This window comes from Quercus suber, unplaced genomic scaffold (assembly GCF_002906115.3).
Source record: "Quercus suber isolate HL8 unplaced genomic scaffold, Cork oak 2.0 scaffold_1160, whole genome shotgun sequence".
Classification (NCBI taxonomy): Eukaryota; Viridiplantae; Streptophyta; class Magnoliopsida; order Fagales; family Fagaceae; genus Quercus; species Quercus suber.
In genome coordinates this window covers 1-21650 of record NW_027070560.1, presented here as the reverse complement: position 1 = coordinate 21650, position 21650 = coordinate 1, and the positions used below count along the sequence as shown (strand labels likewise).

General features: G+C 33.5%; 1 protein-coding gene and 1 long non-coding RNA gene across 4 annotated transcripts; both read right to left on the bottom strand.

The window, feature by feature from the left end:
• Positions 1–624: 624 nt before the first annotated feature.
• On the bottom strand, positions 625–9381 carry LOC112024520 (TMV resistance protein N). Of its 2 annotated transcripts, none has more exons than XM_065769431.1 (7): positions 9120–9381; positions 7634–8121; positions 6215–7307; positions 5751–6011; positions 4970–5650; positions 3322–4863; positions 625–913 (listed from the first exon to the last, which is right to left on the bottom strand). In XM_065769431.1, exons 2-6 carry the CDS (start codon positions 8101–8103, stop codon positions 3688–3690), a joined length of 3681 nt encoding a protein of 1226 aa, XP_065625503.1. In that variant the 5' UTR covers positions 8104–8121; positions 9120–9381; the 3' UTR covers positions 625–913; positions 3322–3687. The 2 variants fall into 2 exon arrangements, with proteins under 2 accessions (XP_065625503.1, XP_065625504.1); XM_065769432.1 differs by having other exon boundaries at positions 7634–8112.
• An 8183-nt stretch (positions 9382–17564) lies between these two features.
• LOC136065784 (uncharacterized) lies at positions 17565–19467 on the bottom strand. Of its 2 annotated transcripts, none has more exons than XR_010627390.1 (5): positions 19315–19467; positions 19147–19222; positions 19010–19049; positions 18538–18621; positions 17565–18195 (listed from the first exon to the last, which is right to left on the bottom strand). It is a non-coding gene; the product is annotated as an uncharacterized LOC136065784 (long non-coding RNA). The 2 variants fall into 2 exon arrangements; XR_010627391.1 differs by having other exon boundaries at positions 19010–19046.
• Positions 19468–21650: the final 2183 nt, after the last annotated feature.

The window sequence follows — 21650 nt, the reverse complement described above, 5'->3', positions numbered from 1 at the left end:
AAAAAAAAAAAAAAAGCTCTTTGGGCATGGGAAATAAGTCCCTACATAAACAAACACAAAATTTTCCACAAATTTTAAACCAGATTCACTCCACAGAAGTGAGAAAGTTTTTCATTTGAAAATAACAACTGAAAATTTTTCCTTTCATGAGAAATTAAACCAAAATGTACACTCAAAATGACAAAGATTTATTATTTGAAGTAAGAACTAAGAAACCATACTTGGGGCTTGCTCGATAAACACAACTAGCAGAAGCTACTGCTATAAATCAATCATCCAAAAAAAATTGAAATTAGTAAAATATTTAGTTCACAAAAACTGCTGGCGGATGAGTGTCCAAGCCCAAAGAGACTTACTAGGGGCAGTTTGACCGACAGTGGCAGTGCCTGAGAAATCACAGCTTCCTTGAGTCTGACCTTTTTTTTTTTTTTTTGGAAATAGCTGTTCACAACATAGTCACAGTAAATTTGATGCAGAACAACCAAAACAATTGAACAGTAAAATTTAAAAAAAAAAAAAAAAAAAAAAGGAAAATACAGGAATATTACCTTGGAGTCAGCACCAAACAAGGAAAACCACTAGAGTCAGCACCTAGAGATGTCTGGAGTCAACACCAAAACAAAGAAAGCAAAAGACTACTTTTTTCATTCATCTAAATTTTCAACTATATTACAATAATTTGCAGGTAAAACTAAATCCTAATTCTAATTGGCGCAAGAAACCTTAATTGCCTTATTACAAAAATAACCTTACTTTCAAATATTAAAATACTAATAGCCTAATAAACTGCTAGGACCTAAAACATAAAAATACAATTGACTTGCAAACATAAATAATACTAAATTAAAATAAAAGTCTTCTTGTGTGTTTTGCATCACAGCTCCACCCTCAAGCATAATCCAGTATGTAGCACCTATAGGAGAAAAATGGAAATTATTATTATTAAAAAAAAAAAAAATCAGTTAGCTCACACAAATCCCTCCCACCCCACCTAAAGAAGAGAGAATAGGCAAATAGTTTGCACAAGAAGTTGAGAAAATCAAAGAGAAAAGGCACAATATAGTATATACTCTCCTGCACTATGTTGGCCATATGCAAAGAAAATGTTTTTTTTTTTTTTTTTTTTGGGATAATTACAAAGAAAAAGTTTTGTCATTTAAATCCTTGTCAGATGGAGTAGGAGAAAACAGCAGAACTCCACACTTTCTTGAGAAAATCATGTACCCATTTCACTTTAGCGGGAAAGATAAAGAGAAAATGGCAAACATGATGTGAACCTATCCCCAAAAAACCATGAGTCGTGAGGACCCTCTAAACCTTTAAATCCGAGGTTTGTGAAAATAAAGGACTCAAAAAATCCAGGAGCTTATTGAATGGCCATAAGGGCTAAGAATGGCACGAGATACACTAGAACAGCCATGATTGATTGAAGATTGTGTTTGAAATTTATGAGAAAGTAACTATCACTTATGAGAGTTGGTTGAGATTGAAACCAAGATTGGTAAGTGGGTTTGTGATAGAGAGAAAGAGTTGATTTTGAGGGCAGTGGAGATTTACTAGACTATAGTAGGTGTTTAGTGCCTGTATCTGGTATGCTTTAGGAGGCCTTCTATGTTTTTTTACATCATGTATTAAACTGTTTATTTAATACTTTGTTAAGAATGAGGGAGAGTGTTATGGTGAACTGAGCAAGCTGGAGCTTTTTTCATGTATTACTAGAATACCAAGCTCCCAATGTTTTGCAGCAATGAAATCATGGTACATCTAACTAGAATGGTAACTCTGGCAAGAGAACAAAAAATTAGCAAAAGGAAGATGAAAATTTATGTCTTCCAAAGGACTAAATTAAAGGGAAGATGCAATTTCACATATTCCCGCTAAACACCATTTCAACTGATGTGTCATTGGCAGTATAAATTTAAGCATAGTATGATCTAGGTTGACCATTATCCCCAACACTGCCACCCCTAGCCTGCCCGGCGGAATTGAAAAATTATCTTAAGGTGTAGACAGATAATAATTTTTATAGCCAAACGTAATGATGATGATGTTTCTGCAGCCTTCCTGCTAGAGTAGAATACATCAAACCTTATCACGAGAACTCAAGGGCATCTATTTTATTTGAACCTGAGTACTTTCAAGAGGGCAACAATACTAAGGCCAAGTGAAGTACAGAAAATTAGAATGACAATTCTAGACCTTTGCACATGATGAATTTGCAGAACTACTGCCAAGTGCTAACAAACCGATAGGCCAAAATTCTGATACAAATATAATGCCAAAAGTAAAACACACCACCACCAATGAGATATTAAGGAAAATGTTTTTTTTTTTTTTTTTTTTGACAAGCTACGGTATCCAGACCTCTTCGATTATCTGACAATTCCCTCGAGCGTATGCAATCCACCGTCCCACACATACCAGATTATTACAAGGATTCCCCTTAAAGGTGGCCCCAAAATGCTGGCAAAGGGAAAATGAATTCAAGTGCACCAGGTTGTGAGTTTAACTTATGAGAGAGGAAGAGAAAAGCAGGATAAGCGTCTAACTGCTTGTTTACATTATTTTTGTTCTAAAAATTGAAAGTATATTGCATCCACCTGTATTTTTCAAAGATGATACCAACATAGCCACATAAAATTGTAACTAAGAACTCATTTTCCACCTTGTAATTACGTGGAAGAGGATACTGTTTGGTCAAAAGGACATTATCTTCTTTTTAACTATGCAACTTGGACTTAAATCAGTAATCTCTTGAGTGTGATCCATTAGATGTTGATCTTCGTCTGTTTAAAAAAATTATATGCAACTTTTTTTTGCTAAATAAAATTGTTGGGGGAGATAACACCTTTGGAGAGACTCCAATAGAGATTAATAAAACATACAAGGATACCACTCAACCCAAAAGCTTATTCTTGTCATTAGTATGATAGTATCCCATTTGGAACTTCACTACTTAGCTAACCACACCACACACACATGAATATTCCAACACGTATGCCACTTGATAAATACATTATATGCAACACATTCAGTGATAATCAAAGGTATACAACATAACGCTTTTTCCAGAACAGTTTTTAAAACTTCTTACCATTAAAAGATTTTGAATTTAGCAGCAAATCAAATGACTGATTTCCTTCATTAATTTTGATTTTTCTGTACATTAATGTACTTTCAAATTGATTGGTACCCAATCATATAAATGAGCCAGGTAATTTAGAGAGAGAGTGAGTGAGAGAGAGAGAAGGATGTGACAAAGACACTGAAAGATGTAAATGAAACAATAGAACTAAAGGAAGAAGACATATCTTGGCGTACCTTGGCATATTTCTTTGAACTACAATCAGGAGGTTTTCATTTTCTTCCATGGTGATGGATTGAAGTCAGCATCTTCATTTACAAAGGCTGGGCCATTGAAGACAAACGCATATCTGTCATGGTTCCCTGACATTCATTCATGGTTGCCTAGGATGGTGTTGGTTGGATAACATTGGTGTTGCATTTCTGGTCCATCAATAAGCATATCTACACTCATAATTTTGGTATTCCCTCGTAATCTCAAGTGATCTCACATAAGAGTCATACTCTTTGTTAAGACAATGGGCTAAGCTGGTCAATGCTGATATATATGTCCAAGTGCGAACTGCTTCCACTTGCACATCAAAAGGTCTTCCCTTGTTGATCTCACATAAGAGCCGTACTATTGGATAATCGCCAAAGTTTGAACCGCCTCCACCAGCGCAACTCAAAGTCTTCCCTTGCTGATCTCACATAAGAGCCGTACTCTTTGTTAAGACGATGGGCTAGCTGGTTTATGCTGGCTTTAGTGTTTAAAACCTTAGCTTCCTCTCGTGCCTCCCAGAGGACTTTCATCACGACTACTACATACGAAATGAATTCAACTATGGTGACTCCTTTTGCTAGTAACTCACTTGGGGGATCAATTATACGTTCAATGAATTCCATAACAGATTGAGCTTGGATCATTTCAACTCTAAAACCCCATTGACTGCCATACCACAGTCCTTTGGCAAAGGGACAGCTTTGAAATAGATGTAAAACAGAATCTTCTGCTATGTCACAAAGAGGGCAATAAGCATCTTGGGTTTTGGAGCTTTCGACCAGCTTCTGCTTATTAAAGGGGAGGACCCCTGCAGCCACTTTATATAAAAACATTTCTAATCGTGCATCAAAAGACACTTCTACTAGTCTTTCCCAAATGCTTCTGTAGGCCATGGACTTATGAATATAACGAAAACATCTACATGGTACATGGACTCCACACCTTTCAATTGTAACTTCCACTAGTTTAGGATCATAATTTGAAATTTTACATTGAAGCTTAATATCATTACAAGAATATTCAATATTTTTTATAAAGAATTTCCAATATCGAATCTCTTTAAAGTAAAACCACATAAATGATGATGATGGATCCAAAAGAAATTGCCGACACATGAGCCTTTCTTTACAACCATTGACGAAAGCGTATATAGCACAAGTAAAACTCTCAAATCTTTTTGGCTTATTAACCTTGAGTTCCACTTTTAAAGCAACACAGAGAGCAAATGCTGAAGATTCGAAGTCATCATAAATAGAGAATGATATGGAACTTCCAATACTTTGATGGTTGAACCACTTTGGAATCTTAGTTCCTGGAAGTACAAGATCATATGACCATCTATCAACTGGTGGAAATTTATATGCAAGGTCCATTTCAAATTCAGATGCAAGGTCCATTTCAAATTCAGATGTAGAACCTATTTTAGATGTATCATAGTCCATTTCAGATAAAGAGTCCTGATTTGATGCTCCCATTGCACATGAAATATTTTGGGGAAGTCCCACCATGTCTCCAAACTGCTTGCAATTAGAGAAAAAAAAAATTACAGGTTAGCAAAACTAGTTATATATTTGGGAAAGTTAACCAAAATTGTTTCTTTTAATATAACTTTAAGAGAGAGACCTGACTTAGTAATCTTCTTCTTGATTGTGAACTTAAAGAATAGCAGTTTCTTGCATCTACATATTTGATACTTGGTGGAAGTCTTGGAATTTTTTGAAGCTTCCAGCAGCCTTGAATGTTGAGGTCCCCTAATCGAGGAAATCTGCTCACAATTTCAGGGAGGGTAGTAGTGTTGCTGTTACAGAAATATAATTTGTCTAATTTGGGGAGGCAACCAGGAGTGTCCAAAGCCTTTGGAAAATTATCCCAATTAAACATATAAAGATGCTTAAGCTTTTGTAATTTAGAAAAGCTACTTGGAATATCTTTGTGGTTTTTAGAACTTATGCTTAATGATTTGAGGCCAGTGAGATCTCCTATGGATGAAGGCAGTACTAATATCTCCTTTCCTTGCTGTATACCGGGGAAGTTCTCAAGACTTCCACAGCCATAGAGAAGAAACTGTTTAAGAGATTTCACTGGAAGGCTTCTTGGAATAATTTTAAGATTTTTGCAACCGTGGAGGTTCCATAATTCAAGCTTCTCAAGAAGTCCAACAGACTGATGAACCTCAACTAAATTTTCACATCCCGACATATCCAATTCCTTTATGTTTGGGGCAATCACTGACAAGTCAGGTAATATTGTAATGTTTTTACAGTCTCGAAAACTCATATATTTCAAACTTTTGAACCGGTACCTCTGTAGAAGAAGAAAAATATAATTGAAATCTATTAAGCTTCAACAAACAGTAGAATACAGCATAACGAAACAATAATAATTTATATATGCAAATGAGTACCTCGAAATGCTTATCCAATTGAATGTGACTTCCTCGCATTCTGAGTGCTACAAGTTTTGGAAGGAAAAAATTGGATGGAAAGGAAGGTAAAGAAAATCCATACCACTCAAACAACCTTAACTCATGGGAAAGAAATTCAAGGTGTTCACAAATTCCATTACGAATTTTCAGATATATGAGATTTTTCATCTTTTTAAAATCTAATTGCATGTTTTCTTCCTCTGGCAGGTCCCCCGCTATACCTCGAATTGCATTCAATCCCTAATTGGACAAATCATTCAATAAAAAACATTATGCAAAAGAAACAGCCAAAAATATAACAGGTTGTTAAATTTTAAATAAAAGCCACACTAATATAGTGATATTTTCTTAAACATTAGAAATACAAAATAAAAGAAAAAGAAATAAAATTCACTATGTCCGCTAGGTGAAAAAAAGGGAAAAAGTAAACCAAAAGAACTTACCTTATTTACAATAAGTGCTTGAGGAGCATCCTTGTAACACAATAGCCTACTTCTTTCTAATTTTTGTCCCATTTGCTGAATCAAGTCATGCATCCATAGTTTGCCATTTTTACTAACGGCTATGAGACACTTATCCATAAGTCTTTTAATATCATAATGTGGTTCATAGCAATAGATACTAGTTAGTATATCTACAACAAAATCCTTCTCTTCTCCTTTAAGGAAACATGCAATATCAAGGAAAATCTCTTGTTGAGGTTGTTCCAATCCATCATAGCTTATTTTGAGTATTTCTTGTATATCTCCATTAGGAAATCTTTTATATTTTTCTAATGCACTTTTCCATTCATTATTACTTTTTCCATACAAATCTGCACCAATGATTTTTAGAGCTAATGGAAGACCTTTGGCATAATGTATAAATTGGTTGACAAGTTCCAAAGAATCTTCATCAGGTCTATTTCTTCCAAAGGCATGTTGACAAAATAGTTCACGAGATTCGTGAACATTTAATGCTTCAACCTTGTAGTACCTTACACAACAATATTTTTGAAGAGTATCTAGCAAGTGTTTGTCTCTTGTTGTTATAATAATTCTACTTCCAGAAGCAAACCGATCATAATTTTCAAAAAAAAAATCTATCTTTTCTAGTTTTTCCACATCATCAAGAACTACAAGAATCCTTTTATGATACAGCCTCTCAATTGTCATATTGTTTTCTCTAGATGTGCTCCCAACCATCAAATTTCGATACCCTAAGATCTCATTACAAAGTGTCTCTTGTAGTTGGATTACGGCATTATTTCTATTTAATTTTTCTCTAACATTCTCTAGACAGCTGCTTCCATCAAAACGATGACGAATTTTGTCAAATACGGCTTTTGCAATTGTTGTCTTACCCACTCCGGGAAGGCCATAGATCCCTACAATACAGAAAAAATCTGATTGAAGATCTAAACACTGATATATGACGTGTAATCGAGAATCTAATCCAACTAGATATTTTGTGGCAGAAATTTTTGTGGAATCTAATTTAACACTTAAGATCTCTTCAAAGATATCTTGGATAATTTTGAATTCAGAGGGGCCGCAGCTGCCAATCACATAGCATTAAAAATACGTAACGAGTTAGACAAGAAAAAAGAAATAAATTATACGTGAACAATGACTAAATTCTCTACAGGTATGTGATCAAAATAGAAATATCTTTATTATATATTCTTCCGTTTCTAACTTTGTATCATTGACCTTTTTATAGGAAATATAAAAAACTATCCAAAAAATCAATTCATTTTTTCTTTTCCATAAAAAGTTTTTTAAAATATTTCCTAACTTCTCATTATTCTTAATACTAAATTTGGTGGTGATACCAAACAATTAAAAATCGTAAAAGTCAAAAGAGTAGTCATTAATACATACTCGCCCTTGTAGTGATGACCAGTAAAGTTGCTGGCCTTAGTTAGAGCCTTCCTCCATTTTTGCACCTTCTTCATATTATCCTCAAATTTTTTGCCATGTTCTTCTAAATGTTCTCCAAACTTTCCCTTTTGATGGCGTACTTCTGCCGGATCTACCTTATAAAAAATTGGTATCACCTTAACCATTTGGCCATTCTTCTTACACTTAATAATCTTGACAAGTTCATCCAAACACCAGGTGGAAGATGCATAGTTTTCAGAAAATACAATTATCGAAATCATTGAACTTCCAATGGCTTTGATAAGTTCAGCAGAAATTTCTTCTCCCCTAGGAATCCTATCATCCATGAAGGTCTTAACCGTCCTCATGTCCAAAATGCCTTTCAAAGTGCTCGTGAATCCCGTACGGGTATCTTCACCTCTAAAACTCAAGAACGCATCATATTCGTATGCGTTGTTCAGAATAACCATTTTGACAGTCTAGAAGATCTAAAAAGAAGAGGAAAAAGAAAGATGTGTTAAACCAGACAAAGCAAAGTGAATGAAAACTTAAAATAGGAGATGTGTACCACCTTGGCATGATGGTCACTTCACAAATATAAATGCATATGAGGCGAGGGGGCAAGGGCCGGGTTTAAGTCTTTATAAAGGAGTTTTACACACATATTCTCTTATATTATTCTAGATTAAAATTTCAAATTTGTATAAAAGTAAAATATAATAATAAGAGATGTGTTAATCCATAAGACTCCCAATACAACAACAATAACAAACAAAGCATCAGCAGGGGCGGCCCAACATGATTTAGAGCCTAAGGCTAAAAATTCATGTGGGCCTTTTATATGTAAATATTAATTAAATAAATTTATTTAATACTAATCATTAATTAAATCAATCAATCAAGGTTAATTTGATAAATTAAATGCATAATTTAATGAATGAATAATACCAATTTAACTAATGTTAATTTTATATAGAAAATTGAATATCATAGCTTCCTCCCATTAAAAAAAAAAAAAATTGAATATCACAGACGAACCATAAATTTTAATAAAAAGAACTAAATTGATTATCATAGAAGAACCACAAATTTTAATAAAAAGGACTAAAAATATATTGTTATTAAAAAGGATACTTTATATTAGATATAACTAAAGTAGTAGGATATTATTTGGAGTGTGGGTTCTTAGCATAGGACAGAAGATTTGAACTCCTTAGGATATAGGTTTACAAAAATTAAAGTCACAAAAGTAGATTAATCTATAATCGGTGATTTAACTGAAAAGTTTAATTTTTATTCATAGGACCCTTATCATATCTCTCTTAAGTCTCACTCTCAAACTTTTTTTTATTAAAAAAAAAAAGTCAGCCGGAAGACGAAGGAGTCAACTAAACCAAACCTCACAAAAGATTTCAAACTCTCCTATAAATTAGAACATAGATCTAGAAATAAAAACGAGGAAGAGAGAGAGGGTTCGAACCACAACCTGACAACGGCGGCGCGCCTACCAAGCCACTATCAGCTCTCCGGCAAGCTGGTTTCAGCCGAAGCAAAGATCCTCACCAAAAAAGAAAAAGAAAAAAGAAACCACTGGAAATCGAGGTTCAGCGCAACGATGGCGAACTGGTGGGGAGACTTGAGAGACTTGTGATTTTCATGCGGAAATTGCTTGGCTGTTTCTCGTGAGGAAGAGAGGGGAAGTAGTAATTTCCCATGTCTTCGAGCTACTTGGAGAGTGTGTTTACTTTTTTGGTGGGAGATGACTGTGTCTATGTTTACTTTATGTAGTAGTGCTGTACTTTCTCTCGGAGGCCCTTTTTTTTTTTTTTTTTTTTTNTATAAAATAAATAGTAATATTTATTTTATTGAGTGAGTTTGTAGATTTAAACTACAACCAATTTGGTAACTAAACTTTATCATTTATTTATTTTAGCAACTTACTTAACTATACATTCAACATCTCATTTTTTAATTTTACATACAACTCAATCAAATAATATAGACTACACAATCAAATAATATAAAAAAACTGGTTTCTCTCTCCTTCCTTCCATCACTCTTCTAACCAGCAACTCTCTCTCAATGCTATCCACCAAAATCACCCACAATCCCTACCAAAAAACAACTAAACCACCACTACAAACCTAGAAAACCACCGAGACCCACCACAATTCACCTAGCAAACTCAAAAGCAACCCAACAAACTCATACCAATTCACCACCACCATAGCACTGTCATTGATTAAAACTTACCGCCGATGTTGATCAAAACCCATCACCATTGCTGATCTACCACCTCCCCAACCACGAATTCAACCATTGAGGTCTTAAAGAAATGGACTAGAGAGGGGGGGGGGGGGGAGGGAGCCAAAATAGAGAGAGAGAGAGAGAGAGAGAGAGAGAGAGAGAGAGCTAGGGGACTATGATTTAAATTATAATAACATGAAATTTTAAATTTTAATTATTTACCTTATATTATTTTAATAATCAACCACATATTTTTAATAATAAATGTACAATATTACTATGATTTAAACTCAATTATCAAAATATTTAAGAAATTTATTAGGATTTCCTCTATATGTTTTAAATATTTTTATAATTTATTATAATATTTGGTTTTTTGATAAAAACTTGGTTTACTACGATTATTCAAGAATCAGTGTTGGTTTGATGATTCTATAAACTAGGGATTTGTTTATGATGGCCAATAGTATTTAGCATCTTTTTGGGTGAGTGGGAAAAGGTTTTCTAAGCCTAATAAATTCGTTGATTGAGTGTAGCTTTTCAAAATTAAGAATGCATACTAGTAGTTGCAATCTTGTTTTTCTATAGCACTCTCAAAATACTACCACCAACAATTATAAAAGCATTTTTAATGAAAAAAAAAATTTGTGAATAGGGGTGTACAACCAACTCATCAATCCATCAAAACCAACTCAATTCAACCAAGCTAATTAGGTCAATTTTTAGGGATTGATGAGTTAGGTTGGGTTGTCGAAATCATTTTTGCTATTAATTGGGTTGAGTTTGGGTGAGATTCATAAATTCACATAACCCAACCAAACCCACCTATATCTAATAAATATTTAAAACATATATTATATGCTTTTATTTATTACTCTTTTACCCCTGTTCATAATACTATAAAACAAAAACTCTTAATCCATTTTCTCATTTCAACTCTCAATCTCTCACTTCACTCTCCCCCTACTTAGAATTTGTGTATGGTGGTGCTACTACTTAGAATTTTCAAAAGATGACATGAGGCAAACAATTGAAATACTGTTATTCTATTTTGTTTCTCAACTAAGTTGGGATAAATCTATTTAATATCTTACTATTTAAAAATCATTTGGTTCGATAATTTGTTTATGGTGCTATGCTTTGAATTTTTGGAAGATGGTGGGGCACTTGTAATATTGCTTGTTGCTATTGTTCTAATGCATAGTTAATAAAAAATAAAATAAAAAAACCTATCCAACCCTTGGGTCCAACCTAACTCATGTGGGTTGAGTTGAATTGGGTTAGACCTCTATAATGGTTTGAGTTCAATTGAGTTTTTTTACAACCCAATCATAGTGGGTTGACTTGAAAAAACTCTAATCCAACCGACACATGCACAGCTCTCGTGGTTCAATCAGAGCTCTCAATTTTCATTGTTATCTCATCTCATAACTATCCCCAAAAGTGATAAAATGATGATTAATATCATAAATATCATATTGTTTGTCAAAGTACTTTTCTTTTTCTTTTTCTTTTTTCTAATAACTCCATATGATAGGTTGAGTCATGTTGGTTTTAACTTTTTGCACATGTAATGGGTTGGGTTGAGTTGAAAATTTTTCAATCTGACAAGATTAAATTGCATTGAAAAAAATCACCCAATCCAACCTATACACACCTTACCTACAAATCTACAATGAAATATACAAAAATTTTCCTCAATTATTTGATCTTTTACTTTTCACACAATTGCTCTTTTTTATAAGTGTCAAATAGTGGTGGCATGATACAGTGACAGGGACACGTGGGTATATATATATGTGTATATATATATATATTTTTGTAAGTGATAAGTATAAGTTGGGGTACCATATTTCAAAATTAATGTCAACTTATGTTAATATTGTTTTATTTAGAGATTTCCTTTCTGTCAATTATGTCTTCGATCAATTTATTTATTTTTATTGGTAAGCATAGGCACTGTTCAAAGGGGACTGCTCCGGCAAGCTGGTTTCGGCCGAAGCAAAGCTCCTCACCAAAGAAAAAAGAACCACTGTAAATCGAGGTTCAGCGCTACGAAGGCGAACAGGTGGGGAGACTTGTGATTTTCAACCGGAAATTGCTTGGCTGTTTCTCGTTGGAAGAGAAGGGAAGTGGCAATTTCCTATGTCTTGGAGATCTTGGAGAGTGTGTTTACTTTTTTGGTGGGAGATGACTGTGTTTACTTCATGTCCTGGACCTCCTGGGAGTATAATATTCTCCCTCGCAGACTTTTTTTTTTTTTGGCATTCACACTGAGATTTAAAAAAAAAAAAAAACTAATTTTAAACTCTAAAAAGACTATTTATTTATTTTACCAACTTACTTAATTATACAGCCGGCATCTTATTTTTTAATTTTACATACAATACAATCAAATAATATAAATCACACAATTAAATAATATAGACCACACTAGCAACTCTCTCTCTCTCTATGCTATCCACCAAAATCACCCATAACCCCTACCAAAAACAACTAAACCACTATTTCAAACCCAATAAACTACCAAGACCTACCACCATACACCCAGCAAACTCATATACAACCCAATAAACTCATACCAAACCACCACCACCACCATAGCACTGTCGTTGATTAAAACTCACCACCATCGTTAATCAAAACCCATCACCATCGCCAGTCTACCACCTCCCCAACCACAGATTCAACTACCAAGGTCTGAGAGAGAGAGAGAGAGAGAGAGAGAGAGAGAGAGAGAGAGAGAGAGAGAGAGAGAGAGAGAGAGAGAGAGAGAGAGAGAGAGAGAGAGAGAGAGGATTTAAATTATAATAACATGAAATTAATTTTTAATTATTTATTTTATATTATTTTAATAATCTCCCACATTTTTTTAATAATAAATGTACAATATTACTATGATTTAAACTCAATTATCAAAACATTTAAGAAATTTATAAGGATTTCCACTATATGTTTAATTTTTTTTTTATACTTTTATTTAGTTGAAACTGAAAACTTTTTACTGAAAGTACTGTAGATAAAGTTTAAAGGTAGTTGAAATAGTACAGTATGACCCATGAATAGTATCAAAAAATGCAATAGAACCTATAAATAGTAGCAAAATAAGTTAAATAGTAAAAAAAGCTGGCTTTTTAAGCCAATACCAAACGCACACTTGGTTTTTTGATAAAAACTTGGTTTACTCCAATTATTCAAGGATTGGTTTTGGTTTGATGATTCTATAAACTAGAGTTTTGTTTATGATGGCAAATAGTGTTTAGCATCTTTCTGGGTGAGTGGGAAAAGGTTTTCTAAACCTAAATTCGTTGATTGAGTGTAGCTTTTCAAAATTAAGAATGCATACTTGTAGTTGCAATCTCATTTTTCTATAGCAATCTTAAAATACTATCACAAATGGTGATAAAAACATTTTTTTTAATGAAAAAAAACAATAATTTTTTTTTCTTTCTAAATGTGGGTAGGAGTGTGCACCAAACCTATCAATCCATTAAAACCAACCCAATCCAACCAAACTGGTTAGGTCAATTCTTAGGGATTGATGAGTTAGGTTGGGTTGTCAAAATATTTTTGGCTACTGATTAAGTCGAGTTTGGGTGAGATTCATAAATTTTCCTAACCCAACCCGACTCACCTGTATTTTTTTTTTTTTTTTTGAGAATGCGACTTGCTTGTATTTAATATATATTTAAAGCATATATTATATGTTTTTGTTAATCTTTTACCCCTCTTCCTAATATTCCCTCAGTCCCAAATTGTTTGGTCTGTATTTTATTTTGGAATGTCCCAAAATAAAGTCCTCTTTTGAAAAGTAAAACCTTATTGTTTTATTAATATTTCCATTATATCCCAATAGAATTTATCAATACTTGTATTAAAATTTATTTGAAGATAAAAATTGAATTTGGATCAGGGTTGACTACTATAGAATTTAAATTTGAAGATAAGTTTGTAATTTATGGCCAAAAAATTTATAATTGTATGAGTGGTACACCAATAAAGTTTGTTATCTACAATAACTTTGAAAATTGAACATTGGAATTTTTTATTTTTTTATTTTTTTATGCATAGTTGTTTAAATTTTTGATAAATTTGTTTAAGGGTAATTTAGGGAACTTCAAACTTTAAAAAAAAAAAAAAAAAGATAAGACATTTAATGATGTTTCCCTAAATAGTTGGGTTTTTTAAAGTATGTTAAACAATTTGGGACGAAAGGAGTATAAAACAAAAACTCTCAACCCATTTTCTCATTTCAATTCTCAATCTCTCAATTCACTCTCTCAACCCTACTTAGAATTTATGTATGGTGGTGCTACTACTTAGAATTTTTAGAAGATGGCATGAGGCAACAAACAGTTGTAAAACTACCATATATTCTATTTGTTTCTCAACTGACTTGGGATAAAATTATTTAATATCTTACTATTTAAAAGTCATTTGGTTTGATAATTTGTTTACAATGCTATGCTTTGAATTTTTCGAAGATGGTAGGGCACTTGTAATATTGCTGGTTGCTATTGTTCTAATGCAATGTTCATAAAAAAGAGTAAAAAGGAAAAACCTATCCAACCCTTGGGTCCAACTTGACTCATGTGGGTTGGTTGGGTTAGACTCCTATGATGGTTTGAGTTCAATTGAGTTTTTTTACAACCCAATCATGGTGGGTTGGTTTGAAAAAACCTCAATCTAATGAGACACATGCACACCCCTAGTGGTTCAATCAAAACTCTTCATTTTCATTGTTATCTCATCTCATAATTATCCCCAAAAGTGATAAGATGATGATTAATATCATATTCATTGTCAAAGTACTTTTTTTTTTTAATACCTCCATATGATAGGTTGAGTCATGTTAATTTTTACTTTTTACAAATGCAATGGGTTGAGTTGGGTTAGAAATTTCTCAATCCAACAAGATTGAATTGGATTGAAAAAAATTAATAACTCCATATGATAGGTTGAGTCATGTTGGTTTTTATTATTTACATATGTGGTGGGTTGGGTTGGGAATTTCTCAATCCAAAAAAATTATTGGATTGAAAAAAATCACCCAATCTAACCCATGCATACCCTACCGACAAGGAAATATACAAAAATTTTCCTCAATTATTTGATCTTTTACTTTTTCACACAATTGCTCTTTTTTATAAGTGTCAAATAGTGGTGGCATGATACAGTGCCAGGGACACGTGGATATATATATATATATATTTATTTATTTTCTTTTTCTTTTTTGAAGTGGTAGATAACGATAAGTTGGGGTACCATATTTCAAAATTAATGTCATTGTTGACTGTCTTTCATTTGGCTCCTAACTAAAGGAATATTCCCTAAGCCTTAACTTATGTTAATATTGTTTTATTTAGAGATTTCCTTTCTGTCAATGATGTCTTCAATCAATTTATTTATTTTTATTGGTAAGTACATAGGCACTGCTCAAAGGGCATCTCTCCTCCATATAGGAATAAGATGGAGGTAAGATCATGGTTTCTTCAAATGAATTATACTATTCCTTTATAAAAACCACCTGAACAACTTTCCATCATATTGCCACTGTCCAACTCAACACCCTCTGCTTTAGTCATTGATTATGATGCTTGTGTTTAGCTGTTAATATGGACCCATTTTTTCTCTAATCTCTATACATAAGTAATGCTTCAGCTTTCTTAAAAAAAAAAAAAAAAAGTAATGCTTCAGGATTTTCTATGAGAGGCTTCTGAAAGAGGACATCAAATTCTCAAAAAATTTTGATCATATATAAGTTTTGCATCATGCTATCCTTGTTTATTGACCTGAAGGAAAACTTACTTCAACCAAAACTTGGAACTTCCTAGTTTCTGAGGTCCATCAGGTTAACAAGAGTTTTTTTTTTTTTTTGGAGAAATAGTGGATAGTATGTGTATTGAGTTGTTACCTTCAATTCGGGACATTTATAGGTTTTCCAACCAAATGTACAACTGTTTGCCTCTTGCCTTTTGACTAGCCTGCAAAAATGTGAGAGAGGAGTATGCCTTATAATTTCCTCAGCACCTTGCATTTTTATTCATGGTTCACCTTGTAAGTCGTACAATCTGTTATCTAACATTTTAATTGCATGTGAAAAAGTGGCTTAGAAATAGCCATTAAATATCAGTTCTTCAAAGCTCAACTAATGCAGATGATATGTTCTTGTTTCTGTATGCTAAAAATTCATCACCTAAACAAAGAACATCATAAATTCTACGGATTGTGTTATCTTCTTTTCTGTTGATGCTGATACAGAGACTTTGTGTTGACATCTTTAACAGAATCTGCATCCTATTGTGAATTTCTTGCTTCTTTCTACAAATTGAGGAAGTTGGATAGAAGCACAATCCTGCATACTTCAACATGTAAATTACCATTTCCTATTTACCAGGAGAGCAGTCCAGACTCATCCATGTAACATATTCATGAAAAATGGTTTAGCACTTTCAAGATTCAGACTCCGTTATCATTGTTATGTACATCCGGTTTTATTACCCGAAGTTTTAGTTTCTTTTAGAATTATTAGTACAATTAACCTTATCCAGTAAAGTTTTTCCAAAAACTAATATACACTATATATACGCAGCCGACTTTGATTAGTTGCTGAACCCAACCCTAAAATTTTTGGACCAAGTTGTTGGAATTGAAAGGCGCTTATTAGCCCTTTATATTTATGATACTCAGGGCCAGCCCAAGATAGTCTGAGCCCTAAGACGAAAATTTTAAAATGGCCTTTTTATATTTCACTTAAATAATATTTAGTTTATTTTATTATATATATTTTATTTCAATTTATTATTATTTCTTACTTATTATGTAGGTTTTACAAACTGACATATCACCAACAAAAAAAAAATTATTCAATATTCATTTATTATGTTGTTTAAATGACACGGATCATATTCATATCACATCAATTTAAGCTTTTTGTCGTAAAATTTGTATTAACTTTAACATTTTTCATTTACTTAATGGTGATTGGGTTGCATTTCTATTATTTTTATTTTGTTAAAAAAATGCTAAACTTACTACAAATTTGAATACAACGAGCTTACAAATTGATGTGACAATGAGATGACATTTCAACAATAAAATCAATTAAGGATTGAATTATTCGCACATCAATTTATAAGACTTATGTAATCAAACTAGTAATATACTAGCATAACTCTAATAATTTAGGGCTTTTTAAGAGTGGGAAAAAAGAAAAAAAAGTACACGTAACTCACATTTTTTGTTTTTCCTTAATTACCAAAAAAAAACTTGCCACCCCCATACTTGGGGGCCTTCTATGTTAGGGGGCCTTAGGCCATGGCCTAAATGGCCTAAATGGCCTAGGCCTAGGGCCGGCCCTGATGATACTGCATGTTATTAATAAAATTAGGGCCTTCCGAATTCCTGAGGCTACAGCTGACTAGGAATCATTTTCGTTGGAAGGAATGGCAAAGGATTGTATCAAAACATTTGCTAGTGTTTGAATATGTGATATACGTTTTTTGCAGATTAATACAATGGATCCCTACACAATAAAGGTTCCTATTTTCCTTCCTTGATTCTGATTGTAAACAAAATACATGACTCTAAACACAGTCACAAACACAATAACATTAAAAGAATACATTTGACAGAAAAGAATCCATGTGATTTGTGACTAATCTATTGAGGAACGATAGCAGTTTTGTGGCTTTGTGTCGCTTGTAGCTACAAAAACATGCTCAAATCAAGCACCAAGATAAAGAAATTATTGCCAAAGAACCTTAACACCAACATGAACAATGATTTTTAATTGGCTAAAAGTAATTAACTAATACAACAAGTAGGTGGGGTAGTGAAAAGAAGAGATCAGGTTCTTCTACCCTAATAGCAGTCATATTACTACTCAAAAAGGAATCAAATTCACCAGCAACAGCCCAGCTTTTTTTTTCTTTTTTCTTTTTTTTTTTTTTTTCTTCTTCACATAGGAGGAAGACAACAGAAGAAAAAAAAAAGAAAAAAGAAAAAAGTCAAGTCCTTAGTGGGAATTGCCTCTAGATGATTCCAAATTACAAGCCTAGGCTCTGTCACGGTCACATCCTGTCCACACATCTTTTTTTGAACTAGGTGTAGTATTATCAGGTCCACAGCAACACTGACCAACGGGTCACGCTCAGAGAGAAGAACAGGTTAGTGCCTCTAGTGATGAGAGCTAGAGTAGCACTTGAGTCATGATGCCAGTAGAGCCACTTCCTGTGGGGCTGATTCCTGAGCCGAATACTAAAGGAGTTGTGGTGCTTGTGGTTGGAGTTGTAGTTGTGGTTGTTACCGTTTGGCTGAACCAAGAAAAACAAACCATTCATACTACCAAAACACAAGCAATTTGTCCGGCAAGCTTAAGCAGTTAAGCCCTTAGGAAAGTATGAAATTTAATTATCTAACTATTATTTTGACACTTTTTGTTAGGATTGGGCCTCAACTTCCTTTAATAAGTGAAACGCAACATGGGGAAGTTAAGAAAATATGTATGACACTCATTTAATCATCTAACAATTATTTATGACACTCAAAATATTCTATCATTTAGCATATATCATGCAGAAAATAGAAGTGAAGCTAAGATCTGCGGAGGAAGAGGACAAAAGATACTGTGAAATATCTACATCACGAAAGCTTACCAGCTGCAATTAAGAAGCAGGCTCAGGATTGTAATGATATCAATGTGAAGATATGAAATTGTGCTGGATCACTTTTCTGAATCACTGTCCAGAAATTATTTAAGGATTAATCCACCTTGAAAAAGTTAGTCTAATACAAGCTAAATATCACAGAACAAAAAGCAGGGAAGTAGGCTTTTCACAAGCAGAATTCATCAGTATGAAGAATCTATAACCAAAAGAATAAAAATGATCTTTGCGCACCTATCCAAAAAAAGAAAAAGAAAAAAGCTCTTTGGGCATGGGAAATAAGTCCCTACATAAACAAACGCAAAATTTTCCACAATTTTAAACCAGATTCACTCCACAGAAGTGAGAAAGTTTTTCATTTGAAAATAACAACTGAAATTTTTCCTTTCATGAGAAAATAAACCAAAATGTACACTCAAAATGACAAAGATTATTATTTGAAGTTAGAACTAAGAAGCCATACCTGGGGCTTGCTGGATAAACACGACTAGTAGAAGCTACTGCTATAAATCAATCATCCAAAAAAGAAATTGAAATAAGTAAAATATTTAGTTCACAAAAACTGCTGGTGGATGAGTGTCCAAGCCCAAAGAGACTTACTAGGGGTAGTTTGACCGACAGTGGCAGTGCCTGAGAAATCACAGCTTCCTTGAGTCTGACCCTTTTTTGGAAATAGCTGTTCACAACATAGTCACAGTAAATTTGAAGCAGAACAACCGGAACAATTGAACAATAAAATTAAAAAATAGGTAAATAAAGGAATATTACCTTGGAGATATCGCTTAGGCCTGGCTTGAATTAGCACCAAAACCACTAGAGTTAGCACCCAGAGATGTCTGGAGCCAACACCAAAACAAAGAAAGCAAAAGACTACTTTTTTACATTCATCTAAATTTTCAACTCTCTCCAAAAGGCTTACAATAATTTGCAGCTAAAACTAAACCCAAATTTTAATTGGCACAGGAAACTTTATTAATTGCCTTGTTACAAAAGTAACATTCCTTTCAAATATTAAAATACTAATAGCTTAATAAACTGCTAGGACCTAAAACATTAAAAATACAACTGACTTGTAAGCATAAATAATACTAAATTAAAATAAAAGTCTTTCTCATGTGTTTCGCATCACAGCTCCACCTTCTCAAGCATAGTCCAGTATGTAGCACCTATAGGAGAAAAATGGAATTAAAAAAAAGAAAAGAAAAAAGATCAGTTAGCTCACACAAATCCCTCCCACCCCATCTAATGAACTGTCCGAAGGCCCAATCATCCGCACTTTTCAAATAATGAACTGGCCGTAGGCCCAATCATCCGCACCAAGTGGCGGATTACTGTCTTTCCTCGTTGATCTCACATAAGAGTTGTACTCTTTGTTAAGACGATGGCTAGCTGGTTTATGCTGGCTTTAGTGTTTGAAACCATAGCTTCCTTTCGTGCCTCCCAGAGGACTTTCATCACCACTACTACATACGAAATGAATTCATCTATGGTGACTCCTTTTGCTAGTAACTCACTTTGGGGATCAATTATACGTTCAATGAATTCCACAACAGATTGAGCTTGGATCATTTCAACTCTAAAACCCCATTGACCACCATACCACAGTCCTTTGGCAAAGGGACAGCTTTGAAATAGATGTAAAACAGAATCTTCTGCGATTTCACAAAGAGGGCAATAAGCATCTTGGGTTTTGGAGCTTTTGACCAGACTCTTCTTAAAGGGGAGGATCCCTGTTGCCAGTCTACATAAAAACATTTCTAATCGTGCATCCAAAGACACTTCTACTAGTCTTTCCCAATGATTTCGCAGGCCATGAAATTATGAGAACATATACATGCTACATGGACTCCACACCTTTCAATGGTAACTTCTACTAGGTTAGGATCATAATTTGAAATTTTACATTGAAGCTTAATATCATTACGAAAAGATCCAATATTTTTTTTAATTAAAAATGACCAATATCGAAACTCTGTAAAGTAAAACCACGTAAATGACGATGATGGATCCAATAAAAATTGCCGACGCATGAGCCTTTTTTTACAACCATCGACGAAAGCGTATATAGAACAAGTAAAATTTTCAAATCTTTTTGGCTTATTAACCTTGTGTTCCACTTTTAAAGCAACACAGAGAGGAAATGCTGAAGATTTGAATTTAGTATAAATAGAGAATGATATGGAACTTCCAATACTTCGATGGTTGAACCACTTTGGAATTGTAGTTCCTGGAAGTACAAGTTCATATGAATATCTAGCATCTTTTGGAAATTTAGATGCAAGGTCCATTTCAAATTCAGATGCAAAATCAATTTCAAATTCAAATGTAGAACCTATTTTAGATGTATCATAGTCCATTTCAGATAAAGAGTCCTGATTTGATGGTACCATTACACATGCTATATTTTGGGGAAGCCCTACCATGTCTCCAAACTGCTTGCAATTAGAGGAAAAAAAAAAAATTGCAGATTAGCAAAACTAGTTAAATATTTGGGAAAGTTAACCAAAATTGTTTCTTTTAATATAACTTAAAGAGAGAGACCTGACTTAATAATCTTCTTCTTGATTGTGAATCCAAAGAATAGCAGTTTCTTGCGTCTACATATTTGATACTTGGTGGAAGCCTTGGAATTTCTTGAAGCTTCCAGCAGCCCTGAATGTTGAGGTCCACTAATTGAGGAAATCTGCTTACAATTTCAGGAGGGTAGTAGTGTTGCTGTTACAGAAATATAATTTGTTTAATTTGGGGAAGCAACCAGGAGTGTCCAAAGCCTTTGGAAAATATTCCCAATTAAACAGATAAAGATGCTTAAGATTTTGTTTTAGAAAAGCTACTTGGAAGATTTGTGTGGTTTTTAGAACTTATGCTTAATGATAAGAGGCCAGTGAGATGTCCTATGGATGAAGGCACTACTAATATCTCCATTCCTTGCTGAATACCGAGGAAGTTCTCAAGACTTTCACAGCCATAGAGAAGAAACTGTTTTAGAGATTTCAATTTAGGGCTTCTTGGAATAATTTTAAGATTTTTGCAACCGTCGAGGTTCCAGAATTCAAGCTTTTCAAGAAGTCCAACAGACTGATGAACCTCAACTAAATTTTCAA

Bases quoted from the DNA above. Each gene is read 5' to 3' on its own strand.
- LOC112024520 (XM_065769431.1), bottom strand. From the start codon at position 8,103: ATGGTTATTCTGAACAACGCATACGAATATGATGCGTTCTTGAGTTTT. The intron at 6,012-6,214 runs GTAAGTTCTTTT...TTGTCCAATTAG, and splicing joins AAGCACTTATTGTAAATAAG to GGATTGAATGCAATTCGAGG. The intron at 4,864-4,969 runs GTCTCTCTCTTA...AATTGCAAGCAG, and splicing joins GAAGAAGATTACTAAGTCAG to TTTGGAGACATGGTGGGACT.